Here is a 22,510-nt window from a genome sequence, read left to right on the forward strand (position 1 = left end):
GGTGTATATTTACTGAGCTCATGTGACAGACCACGTGATACTTAGATTGCACACAGGTGGACTAATTTAACTACTTGTGTGGCTTCTGAAGGTAATTGGTTGCACCAGATCGTATTTAGTGGCTTCATAGCAAAGGTGTGAATACATATGCACGCACTACTTTTCTGTTTTTTATTTTGTATAATAATTTGAAACAAGTCATTTTTTTCATTTCACTTCACCAATTGGGACTAATTTGTGTATGACTAAAAATCCATTTAAATTACAGGTTGTAATGCAACAAAATAGGAAAAATGCCAAGGGGGGTGAATACTTTTGCAAGGCACTGTACATGCACATATTACATCAATTACCTCGACTAACCTGTGCCCCCGCACATTGAGTCTGTACCGGTACGGTACCCTGTGTATATAGCCTCGCTACAGTTATTATATTGTTGCTCTTTAATTATTTGTTATTTTTCAATTTTTCTTATTTTTTACTTAAGTTAATTTTAGTAAATACTTTCTTAACATTTATTTTTCTTAAAACGGCAACCTCTTGAGGATCTGACCTTATTTTCACCTAAAATGACATACTCAAATCTAATTGCCTGTAGCTCAGGAACTGAAACAAGGATATGCATATTTTTGATACCCTTTGAAAGGAAACACTTTGAAGTTTGTGGAAATGTGGAATTAATGTAGGAGAATATAACACATTAGATCTGGTAAAAGATAATACAAACAAAGAAACATGCGTTTTCAAAATTCTTTTAAAAATGCAATAGAAAGGTCAGATAGGAGTATAGGTTAAATTTAAATGTTGTGTGTGTGCAAAGTTTCAGACTTTTCCAGTGAAGAATTACTTTACTGCACAATAATTTCTATCAAGTCAAAAATGCTATGGTAATAAAAAATGTAAGTTTACACACTCCCAGGAATGTCATACATGATGGATCATTAGCTTATATACTAACTTTCACACATTTAGATGGCCAGGCCTGGGGGTGTGGAGTCAGAGACAGCAGTGGGGTCAAACTGTAGACCCCAGTTCCAACATTTGAACATAAACATTGATTTTATCAAACAAAACCATGCTACATTTTATCTCTGGGACCCTCAGGATGAGCAAGATTACTGAATGTAAGTACATTATTTACCTTCAGAGGTGAATGTATCAAATCATTTGCCGTGATAAAGGTTCTTTGTTATTGTTTACTCTCCTCAAACAATAGCATTTTTCACTGTAAAAGCTACTGTTAATTGGACACAATTGCAGTTAGATTAACAAGAATTTAAGCTTTCTGCCCATACAAGACATGTCTATGTCCCGGAAAGTTGGCTGTTGTATGCAATGTAATTCTAGTCACATTAGCGCACGTTAGCAACAACCGTCCCTGTTTAGGGACACCGATCCCGTAGGGCTTGTAAGTAAGCATTTCACTGTAAGGTCTACACCTATTGTATTCTGTGCATGTGAAAAATAAAATATGATTTTATGAAGGGAGGAATTTGACCTTTTCTTCCTCTCATCTCCTCCTCTACGACTCTCCTTTGCTCCATCCACCGGCCTCACAATGGACGGTCACCTGATTTCATTTAGGGAGAAATGCACCTCAGGCATTCCAATCTTTCCCTCTCTCGCTCCCTCTCTTTCTCTCAACATGCATTTTCATCTCAGTGAGGTGGATCCCAGGGAGAAAATTACCCAGTCATCCAGAAGTGAAGAGAGAAAATCACCCATTTTTTCACAGGCTATCAACAGAACAGAGGGAAAGAAGCATTAAGTACAGACTTTGAATACAGTCTCAATCCACTATGAAGTTATGTTTATTTATTTAACCTTTATTTAACTAGGCAAGTCAGTTAAGAACAAATTCTTATTTACAATGACGGCCTACCCCGGCCAAACCCAGACGACGCTGGGCCAATTGTGCGCCGCCCTATGAAACTTCCAATCACGACCGGTTGTGATACAGCCTGGAATCGAACCAGGGTCTGTAGTGACACCTCTAGCACTGAGATGCAGTGCCTTAGACCGCTGCGCCACTCGGGAGCCCATGTAAACAGTGGTTGTATGTGAATGTCAGTATGCATTAATACAGTGCATAAATCTTGCATAAACATGTTAAATGTATGAGTCACAAATGTCTGTAAAATGGTACTTTGCACAATGCAAACATACTACATTTCACTACCAGAGTTAATTCAGTGTCAACCCACAACTGCTTAAGATAAACAGCATTTTAGGTCTATATCCATTTAGACAACAACAAATCTATAGTCTGAACTGAAGTCATTAACAAGGTATAAAATGAAAAGACAGCTGAAAGTCTTTCAACTAAACTCACTGAAACCCAACTTCTAAACAGAACAATGACTGAACAATGACAATGCTTTGGTTCTCAGTCTGCAGGTATCTGCAGGGATGGTTAACTCAAGTATGTTCCACCCCCAGAGGCAGACTGGATACAGTGGCTAATGGTCACGTCGTCCAGTCCTGACCTGGGAGAAATAACAACCTACACTCTTCGGCTGTCCCTAAATGAGAACCCGTTGAAGAACACTTTTTGGTTCCAGGTAGAGCCCTATTGAGTTCCATGTAGAACATTTCCCCAGAGGGGAAATGGGGACTGCCGAAACAACCCTTTTGGAACTCAGCCACACTCAAAACAAAAAGTGCGTAGCGGCATCCTGGCGTCATGGCATCTACAAGCTCTACAAGAAAAAAGAAACAATTTCCTGGTGCTTTCCCAACTCAAATGTAGTACAATGCTGAGATAAAATAAAGACTTATTTAGGAAAATTCCACAGGGATAACGAGACTATGATGATTAAGTTGAGAGAAGAGAGAGCAGGGAGTAACGTCATTACACTATTAAAATGGTATGTAATAGCTTTTGTTTTGAATTCTTTAATCATTCTTTAATCATAACCATGCATGGAAAGCAGTTCAATTGGACTTGATACTGAATGACATCACCTAATTCGTTTGGCGTCATTTCGCAAAACCAGAACATCATTTTCTCTCAGAAGCCGTAGAGACATTGCAGCAAATGAAAATAAATGTCAGGAATTGAGCAACACTGGAGAAGCACGCCCCCAAAACCTCTGTAAACCTCTTCCCGCAAGCAGCCCACTTTAATGGTCCTAATCCATGCTCAGTTTAAAGTAACCAAGTTCATCATCAGAAATGAGCTCTTTGCCCAGAAAAGACAGCATGCATGCTTTCACCAGTGCTACAATTTGGCTTGATGATTGACAATTGATGAGGCTTCATAACCCCGAAAGTACTTTCTTTAAACTGACAAAGACCTTTGAACATAATGGAGTGGGTGGTGGTAACATAAACCATGGCCTGCTCTACAACTTGTTATAGTACATAGGCCTAACAGTCATCCCACAGAGAACAACCACCGCACTATATGCCTCATAAAGGCATACACGCCCATGTGGGACTTAGTCTCTCTTATATCCCATCATAAATAATGAAGTTACACATGTATCTTAAACAGTGGTCTCATTTTTGCACTCGTAACAAATTCCACACAGGAGATTTGTAGAATCTGATAAAGAAGGCTGTTTTATCTCAAGAAGCAGACACTGAAATACAACATGGTCTTTCTGTTTTGTGGCAACAGAGCACCTCAAATGAAAACATTGATGATAAAGCTAAGGGCATGAATTATGGTCGCTTCAGATTGGCTGCAAAGAGTAATGTTGTAACTGACAGACGCAGAAGCCATTGTTTGGCCACACTCTCTTTTTTCCCATAAGTCGGTCAGACAATGCCTCCTTGGACGCTGGCAGCAAGGGAGGAGCTGGCAGACTACTGTATTCAGCTAGTGGGCACCTTGCCCAGCCTCAGACACACCTGTATCATTGCTGTTGTTGTTATCAGGGTGTAAAATCCCAGGCTGTCAGCAGACTAGCCCAATAATTACTACTGGTTAGGAGAAGAGAGGCATCAATAATAGAAGCTGAAGAGCTTTATCAAGCAAGGAAAAACAAACTTGGGGCTCTTTCTCAATTGTCTAAAGATCTGTCCTATTCTCCTCTTCTTCATCTGCACTGTTCTGAGAATACCTGATCAAGAGTAGGAAAGCCTAATGATGAGTTTCCACCACATTGTTTTTACCTTTTGAGCATTCTCTAGAAGGGAATGAGATAATGGGAACTAGCTGAGGAGGGGAAAAACTTTTAGACAATTGAGAAAGAGCCTTAGAATTCACCCCTTGTCACGGCAGTGGAGGTCTATTGGGCGAGAATTCATGTTGAAATGTTCTGGCATGGCTCACACTTGATTCAGGTGCTGAATGTATCAGAAGCTCAACATGGCCATATACGGTTAAGACAGTGTTCACAAGCAAGCCAGAAATTGGAGTTTATAGACGCAACAAGGAATCAAAACTGAGGCCAAAATCCCTCACAATACAGGAACAATACAGGAATGCGTGAACTTTCATATTGACTCACACATAGCAGTCCATTTTTTTAACACACACACACACACACACACACACACACACACACACACACACACACACACACACACACACACACACATGAGCTCAGTAGCCTATGGTATGTAGCCAAGGCCAGTTTGTGATGAGCTGTGAATGATTAAGGGATTGCAGAGGTAGATGCTGGGGAGGCTGGAGGAGGTCTGGTCTCTCGGTTCTAAGTTATGTCTCGCCCCACAGCCATGTCTCACTTCCTGTTCGATGAATCCTGACCTCCACTGGGCTCAGGTCCAGCCTAACCAACCCTGTCTATGAGTGATGCCACCTGCAAGGCTTTATTGGACTCTCTCTACAGTTGAATTCCGCAGTCTACAGAGCAAAATGGCTGTGGAGCATTTTGAAATACCATACTGTATTTCTCAAAGCAATGCATGAAAATTCTGGAATGTAAAACTCTGGTGCTGAATGTAAAAATTTTACGCAAATGGGCTCAAGCCGAGCCTTTCCGCAAAGAAGCATATTTTAAAGAACTGTCATTCACAGAAAGCATGCTCAGTGGAGAATGTGATTTTTTTGTCCAGGAATATGCTTTACCTGGATCCGGGCAGCCGGCCCCTGAATGTACTAAGCACATAGTGCTCAAAGGATAACTGCCCACTGACCAAAATAGTATTTGGCCATAACCTGCACTCTATCACTCAATCTATCTTATGCAGCAAACTTTACCTGTTTTAGCAAGAGACAACCAAGAGAGTAGAACCCTATCTGATAATGCTAAATATAAGGTATGAGTCTTCTCACGTGCAGCTCTAGACCCAAGGCTACTCAGTCAAATACCGTAGCAGACTGGACTCAGCTCAGACCTGCAGAGAATTCCATAACACTTCATAAATGGCTTATTCACCTCAATTGCCTGCCTCGATCTGACTGCACTCATAAAGGGAGACCAAACTCAACTGAAAGCCTCGCTAGTGATCTTTATAATGTGGTGCTATTTCGTCTCCAAAGCTACAAGGGATTTTGTTTATTGGGTAATGATTGATGCTGGTGATCAGGCTCTCTCTGAAGGATCATGGTCTGTTTCTATGACTAACTATGAGTAACCCCAAGTGAAACAAAACAACGAAGCCAGAAATAAACCTGGGAAAGGTTAAATAGTTAAAGCCACAAGAGGAACATCAAACGCTGCCCATATTAAAGCCAGTGTTTGGGAACTCAGCCAACGCTCAAAACAGTTGTTGATGAGTGACATGAACCATCTATGGAGAGTAGAGGATGGCAGCACTCTACACACATCTGGGTTGTTTTCTGTGGCAGCATGTGTGGACCCAATCCTCCACATTTTTTCTGAGGGTTGTCACAAACTATCGGCCTGTCTCATCAGAACACTTACTTCTGCTATTGATCTAATATAACATTGAAGCCATATTACAAAACAAATCAGAGAAAAGAGGACATGCATAGGGGAAAAAACTAGTTAAATTGCTAACTAAAGCAATATTGAATCCCCAAAACAGGATATATTATGGAACTGGAAGACAGATGTTCTTTCTTATTGATCAGAGTATCTCTTTCCCACAAGAAAATGTGACAAACACAATACAGGTCTTCCAGCCAGAGCAGGGATGGGCAACTTTGATGGGGGTGGGGCTCACAAAAAAATGTTGCCGGGGGGCCCCCCCACCTTGCGAGCAAAACATTTTAGCGGCCCCCCCTCTTGACAGCGGAGACAGCAAAGTTTTTAATATGATATCTGCATGAGAGTGACTAACAAAAGCAATTTTGTTAGTCACTCCCAGCTGGAGTGTTTACGGACATATTCAACCTCTCCCTATGCCAGTCTGTTGTCCCCACTTGCCGACCCCAGGTGGAGAGGGTAGGCAACAACACCTCCGCCAAGCTGATCCTCAACACGAGGGCCCCCCAGGGATGTGTGCTCAGCCCCCTCCTGTACTCCCTGTTCACTCAAGACTGCATGGCTACGCACAACTCCAACTCAATCAACAAGTTTGCTGACGACACAACAGTGGTAGACCTGATTACCAACAACGACGAGACAGCCTACAGGGAGAAGGTTAGACCCCTGGTGGAGTGGTGCCAGGATAATAGCCTTTCCCTCAATGTAAAACAAACAAAGGAGCAGATCGTGGACAACAGGAGACAGAGGAGAGGGCCGCAGTGGATAGGGTCAAAAGCTTCAAGTTCCTTGGCATGCACATCACTGAGGACCTGAAATGGTCCCGCCACACCGACACCGTGGTGAATAAAGGCGCAACAGCGCCTCAACAACCACAGACGGCTGAAACAAAATCGGCATGGCCCCTAAGACCCTCACAAACTTCTACAGATGCATATTGAGAGCATTCTGTTGGGCTGCATTACTACCTGGTACGACAACTGCACCGCCCTCAACCACATGGCTCTCCAGAGGGTGGTGCGGTCAGCCCAATGCATTACCGGGGGCACGCTGCCTGCCCTCTGGGACATTTACAGCACTCTGTGTTAAAGGAAGGCCAAGAAGGACATCAAGTACCTCAGCCATCCGAACCATGGTCTATTCATTCTCCTACCTTCTGGCAGACAGAGATGTTACAGGAAAGGTGCATCACAGCCAGGACCGAAAGACTGAAAAACAGCTTCTATCTCCAGGCCACCAGATTGTTGAAAAGCATCACTAGCCAATTACCTGCCCAGTACTCTGCCCTGCACCTTGAGACAAATGCCCCATGTAAACTCAGCAAAAAAAGAAACGTCCCTTTTTCCGGACCCTGTCTTTCAAAGATAATTCGTAAAAATCCAAATAACTTCACAGATCTTCATTGTAAAGGGTTTAAACACTGTTTCCCATTCTTGTTCAATGAACCATAAACAATTAATGAACATGCACCTGTGGAACAGTTGTTAAGACACTAACAGCTTACAGACGGTAAGCAATAAAGGTCACAGTTATGAAAACGTAGGACACAAAAGAGGCCTTTCGACTGAATCTGAAAAACATCAAAAGAAAGATGCTCAGGGTCAGTGCTCATGTGCGTGAACGTGCCTTAGGCATGCTGCAAGGAGGCATGAGGACTGCAGATGTGGCCAGGGAAATAAATTGCAATGTCCGTACTGTGAGACACCTAAGACAGCGCTACAGGGAGACAGGACAGACAGCTGATCATTCTCGCAGTGGCAGACCACGTGTAACAACACCTGCACAGGATCGCTACATCTGAACATCACACCTGCGGGACAGGTACAGGATGGCAACAACCACTGCCCGAGTTACACCAGTGCTCAGACTGTCCGCAATAGGCTGCAAGAGGCTGGACTGAGGGCTTGTAGGCCTGTTGTAAGGCAGGTCCTCACCAGACATCACGTCGCCTATGGGCACAAACCCACCATCGCTGGACCAGACAGGACGGTCAAAAAGTGCTCTTCACTGACGAGTCGCGGATTTGTCTCACCAGGGGTGATAGTCGGATTCGTGTTAATCGTCGAAGGAATGAACATTACACCAAGGCCTGTCCTCTGGAGCGGGATCGATTTGGAGGTGGAGGGTCCATCATGGTCTGGGGAGTTGTGTCACAGCATCATCGAACTGAGCTTGTTGTCATTGCAGGCAATCTCAACGCTGTGCGTTACAGGGATGACATCCTCCTCCCTCATGTGGTACCCTTCTGGCAGGCTCATCCTGACATGACCCTCCAGCATGACAATGCCACCAGCCATACTGCTCGTTCTGTGCTTGATTTTCTGCAAGACAGGAATGTCAGTGTTCTGCCATGGCCAGCAAAGAGCCCGGATCTCAATCCCATTGAGCATGTCTGGGACCTGTTGGATCGGAGGGTGAGGGCTAGGGCCATTCCCCCCAGAAATGTCCGGGAACTTGCAGGTGCCTTGGTGGAAGAGTGGGGTAACATCTCACAGCAAGAACTGGCAAATCTGGTGCAGCCCATGTGGAGGAGATGCACTGCAGTACTTAATGCAGCTGGTGGCCACACCAGATACTGACTGTTACTTTGATTTTGACCCCCCCTCCCACCCACCCCAGTATCTCTACTTGCACATTCATCTTCTGCACATCTACCATTCCAGTGTTTACTGCAATATTGTAATTACTTCGCCACCATGGCCTATTTATTGCCTTACCTCCCTTATCTTACCTCATTTGCACATACTGTATACAGACTTTTTCTACTATATTATTGACTGTATATTTGTTTATTCCATGTGTAACTCTGTGTTGTTGTATGTGTCAAACTGCTTTGCTTTATCTTGGCCAGGTCGCAGTTGCAAATGAGAACTTGTTCTCAACTAGCCTACCTGGTTAAATAAAGGTGAAATAAAAAATAAAAAAATTGTTCAGGGACACATTATTCCATTTCTGTTAGTCACAAGTCTGTGGAACTTGTTCAGTTTATGTCTCAGTTATTGAATCATGTTATGTTGATACAAATATTTACACGTTAAGTTTGCAGAAAATAAACGCAGTTGACAGTGAGAGGGCGTTTCTTTTTTTGCCGAGTTTATATAGTAATTGAAACGCTGACCACCTCATATTCTGTTTATATACTGTTGTTTACTCACTGTGTATGTATTTACAGTATTCTCAACATAGCCCATCCTAATACACCTACTACTGTACATACCATTTTCTTTCCAAATGATATACTGTAAATACACACCTCTTATTTATATGCTGGATTCTGACACATGCTCACTATAGAAATATACTCTGGATTGTTAATTGACCCGTTCTGTCATTTCTTGATTTCTTGTTCAGATGTTTTGATTATTTGTGTATTTGTACTGTATTTGTGAGACATACTACTGCATTGTTGAATCTAGAAACAAGCATTTCACTGCTCCTGTTATAACATCTGCCAATCTGTGTACACAACCAATAAATGTTGATTTGATTTAAACAACAAGCTGGGACAGGAACGTAGAGCCATTCCAGATTGGAGTTCCAATCCATGCAGAGATGGTGGGAGGGCCAGGGAAGGCTGTGGGCCAATGTCTTAAACACCCTTTTATGTAGTGAGAAGGAGTGGTGGTCTTCACTTCAGAGTTTCACTTTAGCCAGATGTTGCAATTAGAGAAACACTGCCATATTTCAAATGGGCCCCACATGTGCAACTGTCTTTCACTCAAATCACAGGTAATCCTATAGGAACTGAGGGAGGGAGGGGGGGGGGGCAAACCAGCTACAGGACAAAGAGATAGAACGAGGGGGAGACTGAGGTAAATGAGCAGAGAGGAGAATAGATAGAAATAAAAGAGATGGTGTTAGAGATGTAGGAAAGAAAAATCTTCAACCAACCCACTAAGCACTGTATCTAGAATTAGGTTTCTGACACATGTGTACCCCAGACTGGGGCCTTTGAGACACTGACCACTACAACACCCCAGCATGAGCCTGACTCTGGATCTGCACTGAGAAGAGTATACTGTCCTGGTCTCCAGACTGATTAAATGTAGGTTAATGGACATTGATCATTCCATTAAGCTATTTGACCACTTTGACAGCTTGGAGGTTTAGGCAAGGGTCAATATTTGCTTTGGCTTATAGTTGTAGGTGACACTCTGAAGTAGTGTTGTTTTAAATCAGAGTCTCATGGCAGCAAGAAATGTTTACTTTCAAATCCTTGTTAAGCCTTGCATATTGGTAGAAGTGGCCATTAATACACTACTAAAAGTCCTCTTTAAATCTGTACACTTTGCACTTAAAAAGGCATTTCCATCATAAGTTGAAATCTGAGGTTTTGTTCTTAACCTTCTGATACGTTATCAGCACTTAAACGGATTATGTCACAGGCTTATAACCACTCCCATTAGTACCGCTAAGGTTCATAGAGTAGAGCAGAGGGAATGTACCCATGTGACATCATACTTCTGGGCGGAGTTAAGTCCTTTTTCTGTATTGTTGGGGCTCAAACATTGTACACTCTTTATAACAACTATTCTCTTCCAGTCACCTTGCTCATGAAAGACTTATGCAACCTAAGAATGACCCTCACTGACAGGATTATGTTTCTTGGCATATTTTCAAGCCTTTTTCGAGGACACTTGATTTGTTTGCCATTGCCCTTTTCTGAGAAACTCTGGAAAACTGTCCCTAAACCCATTGTGGACCTTATCAATAATTCACAAGTATATTGTGGAAGAACATCCTGAGATTGGTGTTTCAGGTATCGATGTTGTCCTCTTGCAAGGTCTTCTCTCGCGCCTTCTTATGCCATCCCCTTTTCACTTTGCCCTTCCAGTTGGCCAGTGTCTTCTGCGACTTCATTTCCTGCGTCTTGACTGTCATTTCATGTAATTTTCTATTTTCCTAAAGCAAATGTTTCTGTCTGTAGCAGAAAAATCTGAATTCAGCCAAGACAGTTCAGACGTTCTGGGCTTTCGGGGGGAAAAGGATCCTCCTCTTTCTGCTTGCCTAGCAGATAGCGCCAGTCTGGTTCATAGAGGTCTGTTTCCTGCATCTCCCTTCACTAGACAGTAACTGCTTCTGCAGCTGGAAACACATCACTCTTCATTGTGGCCCTCACTCTTGAGCTTGGTCTCCAAGCCACCTCAGCCTATACTCCATTCCCTGACTTTACCAACAAAAAACCCCGGAAACATACCTTATTAATGTACGACTCAAATAGTGAAATAAAATCACAGAATGACTTTGAAGTACTGATAAATAGACTCCCCTCATTGGTAGACGCTTCCAGGTTTCATAAAAAGATGTGTGCCTGGCAGCGTTTATGTAAACAAACATTCTTCATGAACGCTACTGAGAGAGGTTTGATTGAATTTCACCCTAAAGTAAGTTGCATTGTTATACAGCCTCCTAATGCAGTCAATCAGTGACTAGGAGCTTAGCTGGTGGGCTTTGGTGTCCTTTAACAATCCCCCTCTCCTAAAGGGAATAATGCTGATTAACTAATCAAGGGGTCAGTTAAGTCTCTCTAGAACCATAGTTTGACAGAAGAGCAGAGATAGACCAAAGGGCCATCCCATCATGGTTGCATCTCAATCAGCTGCACCGTGGCTCCTCTCTCAATTAAGTTCTTCTAAAAGTATATGGGTTGATCTGAAAACAGAGACTACCAGTATGGTGGACATGGCCACTATGGAGACTTTGTTTTCACCTGTCCAGTTATTTCACGTCACTGATGAAGGGTAACGGGAAGAACGTAGTAGAACATAGTTCACAAATGTGAAACACACCCCTCTGACCAAGGCCACACGCCTTTGTGCACGTTCATACTTCTGAACATTCGGACATTCTCAGCACAGCTCTGAAAGCACACACACACACACACACACATACACACACACACACACAAACACAAACACACACCCCTTGCAGAGAGCAAAACACACGTTAGATTAAATTATACAAGAGAGAGCAAAAATAGCTTTGTGTCTCGGCCAGGCAGAGAGAGAGGGAGAGGGAGAGAGAGGGAGAGAGAGAGGGAGAGAGACAGACTGAACCAGCTTTTAAGGGAAGGGTAAAGATGACAGGAATGGGTCAACTCAGAGATAAAGTGAAAACAGTCATCCCTCTCTCGCTCACAACTTCTCTGACTGAAGTTTCCCCCCTCTTCATCTCCCACCCCCAACAATCCAGCACCCTAATACCCTTACTCCCCATTGGCAGTGCAGACCACCCAGACCACCCAACAGGCCCTCAGACCCCCATTCCACTTCAATGGGTTGACCACCCTACATAATCCCCTTGGGAAGTGTAGTCCATCCAGTTTACCTGGAGAAATTACATGAAAACAGACCCCCAAACACACACCACACACAAACACACCATTAAATTTTTACATTTTAGTCATTTAGCAGACGCTCTTATCCAGAGCAACTTACAGTAGCGAATGCATACATTTCATACATTTTGTTTTGTACTGGCCCCCAGTGGGAATCGAACCCACAACCCTGGTGTTGCACACACCATGCTGGCATTGCAAACACCATGCTCTACCAACTGAGCCACAGGGAAGACCACACACGAGAGCACACACGCGAGCACACACGCGAGCACACACACACACACACACACACACACACACACACACACACACACACACACACACACACACACACACACACACACACACACACACACACACACACACACAAAAACAGACCCCCACCCCCTACCCCTCACATACACCCACACATGCATACACCCACAAACACACACACACCCATACAGTCTCACAACCCACCCACACACATTTACAGACAAACACAGCTCACCCAGAACATGCAGGAGAGGCAGACCCAGGTGCGGGCTTGCCCAGCTAGGGCTGAGGGCAGGCTGAGAGACACAGAAGGCATATTTCCTTCCTTCTGGTGGATGCTGCTATGGCTCTTGCTACTCCAGACTGACCACTGGATTCCCAACTAGTATTCCAGACTTGCCACTGGATTCCCAACTAGTCCAAACAGGAGGGATATCCAGCACCGCAAATCCATGACACGTCAGGGAAAACCAGAGGATGACTGCTGCAGCTCTCCTTCTTTCTCTCTCAATCTCTCTCTCCGTCTTTCGCTCTCTCTCTCTCTCTCTCTCTCTCTCTCTCTCACATGCGTACTTGATCCCCTTCACTCTCTCTGTAACTTATTTGCTTCTTGTTTATATTTATTATATTTCTGTCTCTGTCTCTCTCTGCCTCTCCAACTCAACTTTGTCCCTCCTCTCTCTCTTTTCCCCAACTCTTATTTTATCCCCAGTGCCTCTCCTCTCTCTCTTTTCTCCAGTGTCTCTCTTTCCGTCTCCCTCCACTGAGGGAACTTTCACAAAGCTTTTTGGGGTCAGGCTGCTCCTCTCCACGGGAGCAAAGGGGGAGGTGTTCAGAAAAGGGGCTCCGTTTATTCTCCATCCCTCTCCCCCTCCTCTCTTAGCCACCCGCCCCTCTCTCGACCCCCTCTCCTCTCTCTTCATTCTTAATTTCATTCATTCCTTGAACTCTCCCTCCTCTCCACCTCCTTCCCTCTTTCTCACCTCCCCCATCCCTCGTTCCCTGGTTTTCCCTAGCTAACCATGCTCACTCATGTCTGTGCTAACGTTGCTTAAATTTTTCATTAACTCCCTTTTTCTTTCTCTCTCTTCTTCCCTCCCTCCCTCCCTGCATCCCCTATATCCACTCTCCTGCTTGTTTCAACTCCGCTTCCCTGTCCGGACCATCCTGGTTCCCTCACCGTACCGTCAAACTCTTGACTGAAAATCTCTTCTTCTCGGTGGTCTCATCTAGTTTGCTTTCTCCACAAAATAAACCAGGACCAGGCCCGGAAGACGTATTGCTTTTTCTCTTTGCTTTCAAGGCCACAACAATCAAAGAGCCCCCCTCTAAAAGAGAAATAAAAGACTCTGACCCCCTACTATAGAGGAAGAACACAGCAGGACTGGGAAGAAAAACTGCTTCATTAAGTTCTCAATGGTCATCAATGGGTCACGTTAGCCCTGGCTTTATGTCTCTCTAGTGTTCCCTGTGCGTCTTTCACACATGCACACTCACACACCCTTTCACATCTTTCGCATGCATGCATGCACACACACACACACACACGCGCACACACACACACCCACACACACACACCCACACACACACACACACACACACACACACACACACACACACACACCCACACACACACACACAGCATGAAAGAGGACTAATCCCATGGTATTTCCTCTCAGTCACCTTATCGAGATGAACCAGCTCAGTGTTAAAGTGTTTCAGTGTTAAAGTCCAGAACCCTTCCACTAATGTTTCACCTACTACACCACAATGTTCACGTAGAGCTCTTGACTAGAAGAGGGTAGAATGGGCGCAAATACTTTTTATCAATTGGTTGGAGTTTTCAATCGTTTTTTAATTGGGGACACAATTGAACTATCTGTATGTGACAAAGCAATTTTTGGAGTGAACAATCTCGATGATGACTGTTTGACCTTTCTATTCCAGACAGTATTCCTTTCCACTATAAACCCTGATAAAGAAAAGGAAAAAGTGCCCACCAGTCTTTCAGTGGGATTGCCTCTCCTCCTCCTTCTCTGGTCTCTGTGGCGGCGGAGAGCGTGGACGTAAAGTGCTGTGCCAATCCGCTACTAGAAATCATGAAACACTCTTTGCGTGTGTGTGATCGACGGCATGACTGTCAGAGGGCGCAGAATCACTGATCAACAAATCCCCTTGCATCCCAAATAATTACGCATTATGTGATCACAATTTGGAAATAATAGACTAGCCTTGCTCAAACTGACCCTCTCAAACACACGATCACATGAGGGGCAGTGGAGAAAAGGGTGTAGTAGTTTTAGGACTACATCAGGGTAGAGGTTGAGTCAGTGTTATACTAGGTGTTGACTTCCTCTGATAGAGATTAGTTGTACTTGTGGAATGCCATGGTAATTGAAGCAACGCCCCTCTCTAACCTTCTCCTGCTACCGTCTTTAGTTCCCACCTGTGTGGGGTTACTGGGGTAAACGTTCTGTTTGTTTACTTCATCCTCATGTGTAAGTGCTCTGACCCAGTGGTAAGGGACAAGACCTGGGTTTAAATACTATCTGAAATCTTTCAAGTTCTTTTAGCGTTTGCTAAACAGCGGGTTTGCAGTTTTGTGACTATTCTATTGGTTCCATTGCGCCAGGCAAGCTCAATTAAGCACAGATAAAGTATTTTAAATGATTTCAAATAGTATTTGAACCCAGGTCTGTTAAGGAGAACTTCCCACTTAATCCTTGTGGGACAGCACCAACAGAATTCCAATAGGTCAAGGGTCAAAGACTTTGGATCTAACCATTACAACCATAAGATGCACCCATAGGAACACAGGCATAGCCATGAACTAGAAGGGGGGGGGGGGGGCACACCAGCGAAACACCAGCATAACATTGACAACCATTTCACGGGTGTCCTGTACTCTCAAAATCACTGTCCTGTCTGCAAATCAAATCAAACTTTATTTGTCACATGCGCTGAATACAACAAGTGTAGATCTTACCGTGAAATGCTTACTAACAAGCCCTTAACCAACAGTGCAGATCATGAAAGAGTTAAGGAAATATTTACCAAATAAACTAAAGTAAAAAAATAATTAAAAGTAACAAAATAAAATAATAAAAAGCAACACAATAAAATAACAATAACGAGGCTACATACAGGGGGTACCGGTACCGAGTCAATGTGAGGGAGTACAAATTAGTCGAGTTAATTTGTACATGTCGGTAGGGGTGAAGTGACTATGCATAGATAATAAACAGCGAGTAGCAGCAGTGTACAAAGCAAATGGAGGGGTGTCAAGTAACTGTTCAGCAGTCTTATGGCTTGGGGGTAGAAGCTGTTACGGAGCCTTTTGGTCCTAGAATTGGCGCTCTGGTACCACTTGCCCTGCTGTAGCAGAGAAAACAGTCTATGACTTGGGTGACTGGAGTCTCTGACAATTTTTTGGGCTTTCCTCTGTTTTTTATATGACGTGATTGAATATGATCTTCATGACTGAAATCTTATGTTTGCGACACAAACTCAAGACACAATTGTCTCAAAATAGGTTTCTTCCCACTCACAAGGCATAGTGGCCCCTGGTGGACATTTGCTATATCGCTTTTGCAAATTCTCGTAAGGCTGCATGTGTCCATAAAACAGGGACATAGGGCTAATTACACACACACACACACACACTCACACACACACACACACACACACACACACACACACACACACACACACACACAGCATCATCTCCGGAAATCACCAGATCAGTGCACATTACAGGCATCCCCCTGTGCCTTTGATAAGGACAGAGTGTGGACAAAGCTATCAGCAGGACAGCTATGATTACCCCCCTTTATCCCTTCAGATCAGTGCCCTAGTCGCCAGCAGTCCCTGCTCCCCAGCCTGGTGAATGAAACAGGACACATGTCATCAGATGTGACAGTATCACAAACCATCATCTACAGGAGCATGGATGGAAGGCATACAGAAATAAAGATAAAGAAGGACAAACACATCCTCTCTATGTGTGTGCTTGCGTGTACGTGTGTGTGAGCGTGCATCGTGCGTGTGTGTGTGTGTCAGTGAAGGATCCTCAGAGAAGGAACATTTCCGAAAAATGTAAGTAGTGAAACATTGAAAAAAGTTTTAGATAAAACTACACTAAATATATTCACGTCACCAAATAATTGATTAAAACACACTGTTTTGCAATGAAGGTCTACAGAAGCCTCAACAGCACCCTCTAGGGTAGTGCCCTGGTTAAGCCGGAGGCAGCTATTTTCCATCCTCTGGGTACATTCACCCCTTCCATAGACTTACACAGTAATTATGAAGACTTCTAGAGAACATCCTCCAACCTATCAGAGCTCTTTCAGTATGAGCTGACATGTTGTCCATCCAATCAAAGGATCAGAAAATGGATCTAGTAGTGATGGGGTGAAAAATGTATAAGGTTACATACGGATATTATTTTTTAAGATATATTGTATCTTATCATTTTGATAATATCACAATATTATTTTTGCGGTAGTTTGCTGTACCTGCACCAAAATCCAGTATTTTTCTTCTATAGTTTGTTCTCCATCTTCTTTTTAAATAGAAGCCAATTTGTTTTCAGCACTTTTATTTCCATGACTGATCAAAACTAATTTCCTCATGGCATCCCCCTGCAGCAGACATTCTGTTTGGTGAGAAATATGTTTGCAAAACATGAAATCGCAATAAAATGACAGAACAGAATCTTAAAAGGATCGGACCCTTTTTTGAAATTTTCTCCTAAAATGACATACCCAAATCTAACTGCCTATAGCTCAGAACCTGAAGCAAGGATATGCATATTCTTGATACCATTTCAAAGGAAACACTTTGAAATGTGTGGAAATGTGAAATGAATGTAGGAGAATTTAACACATTAGATCTGGTAAAAGATAATACGAAGATAAAAAAATCTGTGTTTGTGTTTTTTTTGTTCCATTCTCTTTGAAATGCAAGAGAAAGGTCACTATGTATTATTCCAATTTATGCACAATTTAGATTTTGGCCACTAGATGGCAGAAGTGTGTGTGCAAAGTTTTAGACTGATCCAATGAACCATTGCATTTCTGTTCAAAATGTTGTATCAAATCTGCCCAAATGTGCCTAATTGGTTCATTGATATATTTTCAAGTTCATAACTGTGCACTCTCCTCAAACAATAGCATGGTACTCTTCCACTGTAATAGCTACTGTAAATTGGACAGTGCAGTTAGATTAACAAGAATATAAGCTTTTTGCCCATATCAGAAATGTCTATGTCCTGGGAAATGTTCTTGTTACTTACAACCTCATATTAATCACATTAGCGCACATTAGCTCAACCGTCCCGGGGGGGGGGGGTCACCGATCCCGTAGAGGTTAACGTGTTAGTAAACCCACAATCCAATCCAATCCATGTACAATCATGCAGTACAGTGTAAAGCAAGCAGTTACACCGGCGGGCCCTGGTAGCAATAAATTAATGAAACCAAAAGCTTGCTTGACTTATAAGAGTTGCAGTATTGGCTAGCCAACTAGCTAGGATAAATGTATTTATTCAAAACTGTTTACCTATTGTCTTTCCCTCTCTTTTAGTCAACTACTCATCACACTTTACGCACTGCAGTACTAGCTAGCTGTAGCTCATGCTTTCAGTACTAGATTCGAGGGATAGGAATTGACCTCACAATACAATATTATCACAATACTTAGGTGCCGATACGATATGTATTGCGATTCTCATGATTGTCATGATTCTATATGTTTTAATTCTAGTTTGTTGACTACCTTTATAACATTAACCTTTTCACAGGTACCAACAAACAGGTGTGATCATTCTACAGTGGTCCCTGCAGCATACGCTCAAACCGGTGTGATTAGAATGCTTATTTAGAACGTCCCGTTTCGATTGACGCAACAATCAGAATTTGGGCTGGCCACACTGTTGTTTCACAGAAATATTTTGCACAAACACAGTCCTTACAAAGTTATGTCCATAATGTGACCAGTTTATTTTTGAACGCAATGTTCAGACATGCACAGAAGTAGCTACAGTATAACACAATCATCCAAACCGGAAAATGTAGGCTACATTTGTCCTAGCGCTAACTGAAGAAAGATTGACGTAACACAAGCGTTCATATTTTTATAACTCTCGGCTGACAGAAACTACAATATGAATTAGCTAATAGCAATTACTATTTATAATTAATCACACCACAGCTGAGCTCACCATTGATGTAAAATACTTTCTAGAAATTTAAAGTACTATGACGATGGGTAGTCTATGCATGCCGCAATGTTTTTTTCCGCATCAACCAAAGATAACAAGAGGATGGTCTGTTTATAGTATGCATGTTGAAGGGGGTGTGTCGTCTACGATCATTCACAACCCTTCATTCACTTCCGGGAAGTTTACCCGAAAGATGAGTGAACCATTTCTTCACCTCATTATAACATCTTTGGTCTGACAGATGTTGACGTGACACCCAGAATGCATTATATAATGTCAAAAAACAAGGCGCAACACATACAGTTGAAGTCGGAGGTTTACATACACCTTAGCCAAATACATTTAAACTCAGTTTTTCACAATTCCTGACATTTAATCCAAGCAAAATCCCTGTCTAGGTCAGTTAGGATCACCACTTTATTTTAAGAATGTGAAATGTCAGAATAATAGTAGAGATAATTATTTATTTCAGATTTTATTTCTTTCATCACATTCCTAGTGGGTCAGAAGTTTACATACACTCAATTAGTATTTTGTAGCATTGCCTTTAAATTGTTTAACTTGGGTCAAACGTTTCGGGTAGCCTTTCACAAGTTCCCACAATAAGTTGGGTGAATTTCGGCCCATTCCTCCTGACAGAGCTGGTGTAACTAAGTCAGCTTTGTAGGCCTCCTTGCTCGCACACGCTTTTTCAGTTCTGCCCACAAATTTTCTATAGGATTGAGGTCAGGGCTTTGTGATGGTCACTCCAATACCTTAACTTTGTTGTCCTTAAGCCATTTTGCCACAAATTTGGAAGTATGCTTGGGGTCATTGTCCATTTGGAAGACCCATTTGCGACCAAGCTTTAACTTCCTTACTGATGTCTTGAGATGTTGCTTCAATATATCCACATAATTTTCCTTCCTCATGATGCCATCTATTTTGTGAAGTGCACCAGTCCCTCTTGCAGCAAAGCACCTTTTTTATGGTGGTTTTGTAGCAGAGGCTTCTTCCTTGCTGAGCGGCCTTTCAGGTTATGTCGATATAGGACTCATTTTACTGTGGATATAAATACTTTTGAACCTGTTTCCTCCAGCATCTTCACAAGGTCCTTTGCTGTTGTTCTGGGATTGATTTGCACTTTTCGCACCAAAGTACGTTCATCTCTAGGAGACAGAACATGCATACCTGAGCGGTATGACAGCTGCGTGGTCTCATGGTGTTTATACTTGTGTACTATTGTTTGTACAGATGAATGTGGTACCTTCAGGTGTTTGGAAATTGGTTCATCCTTGGGAGCAGACTTGTGGAGGTCTACAATTTCTTTTCTGCGGTCTTGGCTGATTTCTTTTGATTTTCCCATGATGTCAAGCAAAGAGGCACTGAGTTTGAAGGTCGGCCTTGAAATACATCCACAGGTACACCTTCAACTGACTCAAATGATGTCAATTAGCCTATCAAAAGCTTCTAAAGCCATGACTTAATTTTCTGGAATTTTCCAAGCTGTTTAAAGGCACAGTCAACTTAGTGTAACTTAGTGTAACTTCTGACCCACTGTGGTACAGTGAATTATAAGTGAAATAATCTGTCTGTAAATAATTGTTGGAAAAATGACTTGTGTCATGCACACAGTAGATGTCCTAACTGACTTACCAAAACTTTTGTTTGTTATTAACAAGAAATTTGTGGAGTGGTGGAAAAATGAGTTTTAATGACTCCAACCTAAGTGTATGTAAACTTCCGACTTCAACTTTAGCTGGCAAATAGCTTAGCATTAGCTCATTATAATCAGTACAACCTAAAAACTATTTTACACACATCATAGGTGTCCATTACAATCTACTGTATGCAATAATCGGAATGCATTATTTGTCACCAGTACTTGAAAACATGTGAATAAAACTGTAAATACATTATGCTACATACATATTGTATATGCCTACAGTAGAAACGACAACACGATATACAAAAAATAAGGAACTTACTTTGATAAGAACACACATGTGTCCAAACTTAATATTTGTAAGGAAAACAACAAGGAGGTCAATGCGAGCACCAGCCAGAATATATTCCAATTCGTACAAGACTGTGCAAATGTCTGCTGACTTGTGCTGCGCAAACATTGGTGAAGTGTGTGGGCTCTCCTCGAAGAGTGAAGTTTGTCCGGCTCAGTAAAGCCTCAAAATGGGCTACTATTATGTGAATTAATGAGGAGGTGGAACACCTTAATTCAAGCTGTTGTTAGAAAATACAACTTCTTAGAAAATAATTTGAAATTGACAAGTTGATAATTAGCAGGCAGCACGTGTTAACTGTCCTGTTGCGTAATAATCACATTTTGAAACAGTGATTGCATTCAGACAGCTGTAATGTTGTGCACTGAAGTCCAAGCGAAGGGAAAAGGTGAGAGGAAGAGAGCACGTAGATGCGTGAAGGAATTATACAACGAGAAAAGTGATGATGCTGATGCTGTATGTGGTAGCTATGAAAGTGAACTGTGTGTGCGGGTGATTAGGGGTGTATTCATTCCGCTTCTGTTGCAAAATGTTTCTTAAACAGAAGCAAATGGAATCAAAACTGGGAGGGACCTACCTGAATTTGTCCAATAGAAACTTTGCACTGTCTCTCGACCTGTGCACCTACATTATGAACTTTCCTTTGTAGGCTAGGTTGTAGCAACCTTATGATGGGTATAGGGCGAATTTGAATATCATGTAGTTGCCTAAACCTATCGCTGTTACATTGAGCTGGGTGAATGGAATATGAATGGCAGTCATCCAATACGCTGGAATAGAAATAAGGCCATGCTCATTAAAAAAATAAATCGTTCTCCCTAATCTTATACGGCACCGACCGCCATTAGTGTGTGTGTGTGTGTGTGTGTAGGGGGTTATAAAATAATATTTCCCAGGCTAATCAAATCCATAATGGCCTTGCATTAGTTTGACGTTGACCTTCAGCTCAGGCTGTGCTTGGAAATCAGCTCACGGCACAGCACTGAGAGATGGTGGTACCCGCTATAAAACAGGTCTCTCAGATTGAATGATACAACGGAGGACAAGGAATATTTTACTGTCTAATAACAAACACATGCACACACACACACACACGCGCACACACACACACACACGCACACACACACACACACACACACACACACACACACACACACACACACACACACACACACACACACACACACACACACACACACACACACACACACACACACACATCTAACCAATATATTCATCCAGATATTGTGTGTGTGTGTGTGTGTGTGTGTGTGTGTTTCTGCGAGTATGTGTGTGTATGTCTGCGTGTGTGTGTGTGTGTGTGTGTGTGTGTGTGTGTGTGTGTGTGTGTGTGTGTGTGTGTGTGTGTGTGTGTGTGTGTGTGTGTGTGTGTGTGTGTGTGTGTGCATAAAACAAAAGTGGGGTGTGGGGCATACTCTGCTATACCAGGCCTCCTCTTGGCTCAGAGCCTAGAGTCCAGTGGATGGGTGGAAGTCCCCCCCACCCTTCCCTCATTTCCTCCCCATCCCACCGGGTCTAACTCCCGACCCCCATCTGTGGAAAACAATACAGACACACCCTCCCTGGGCTCGGGCTCACATGGGTGTGCACGTTTTTCCCTCTCTCTAGCTTTGAAGAACAGGATTCTGTAGGGAGCATCGAGAGAGAGAGAAAGTGACATGCCTCTGTACCAGACCTCCCTCACCAGAGTGAAAGACCACCACTATAACACTAAGAAATATTTTTGTTTTTTACAGTTTTTTCCAACTGCTTAGACACAAAATCTTTTCATGTCACACGATTTTTGAAACCTCTCACTCAAAGTGCAAAACTA

At 42.7% G+C, this 22,510-nt stretch overlaps 1 protein-coding gene across 5 annotated transcripts in view; it reads right to left on the bottom strand.

Moving 5' to 3' along the window:
* Positions 1 to 22,510, bottom strand: part of tns1b (tensin 1b) — a 302,397-nt gene that overhangs the window by 191,697 nt on the left and 88,190 nt on the right. The window contains exon 1 of one of the 5 annotated variants that reach the window (XM_029703056.1): positions 12,692 to 12,972. The exons of the other annotated variants lie outside the window; for them this stretch is intronic. Within the exon in view, the coding sequence (XP_029558916.1) occupies positions 12,692 to 12,772 (81 nt within the window). The 5' untranslated portion in view covers positions 12,773 to 12,972. Of the gene's footprint in view, positions 1 to 12,691; positions 12,973 to 22,510 lie in introns of those variants that run through there. 5 annotated transcript variants of the gene reach the window in all.

Source organism: Salmo trutta, chromosome 20, assembly GCF_901001165.1.
Source record: "Salmo trutta chromosome 20, fSalTru1.1, whole genome shotgun sequence".
Lineage (NCBI taxonomy): Eukaryota > Metazoa > Chordata > Actinopteri > Salmoniformes > Salmonidae > Salmo > Salmo trutta.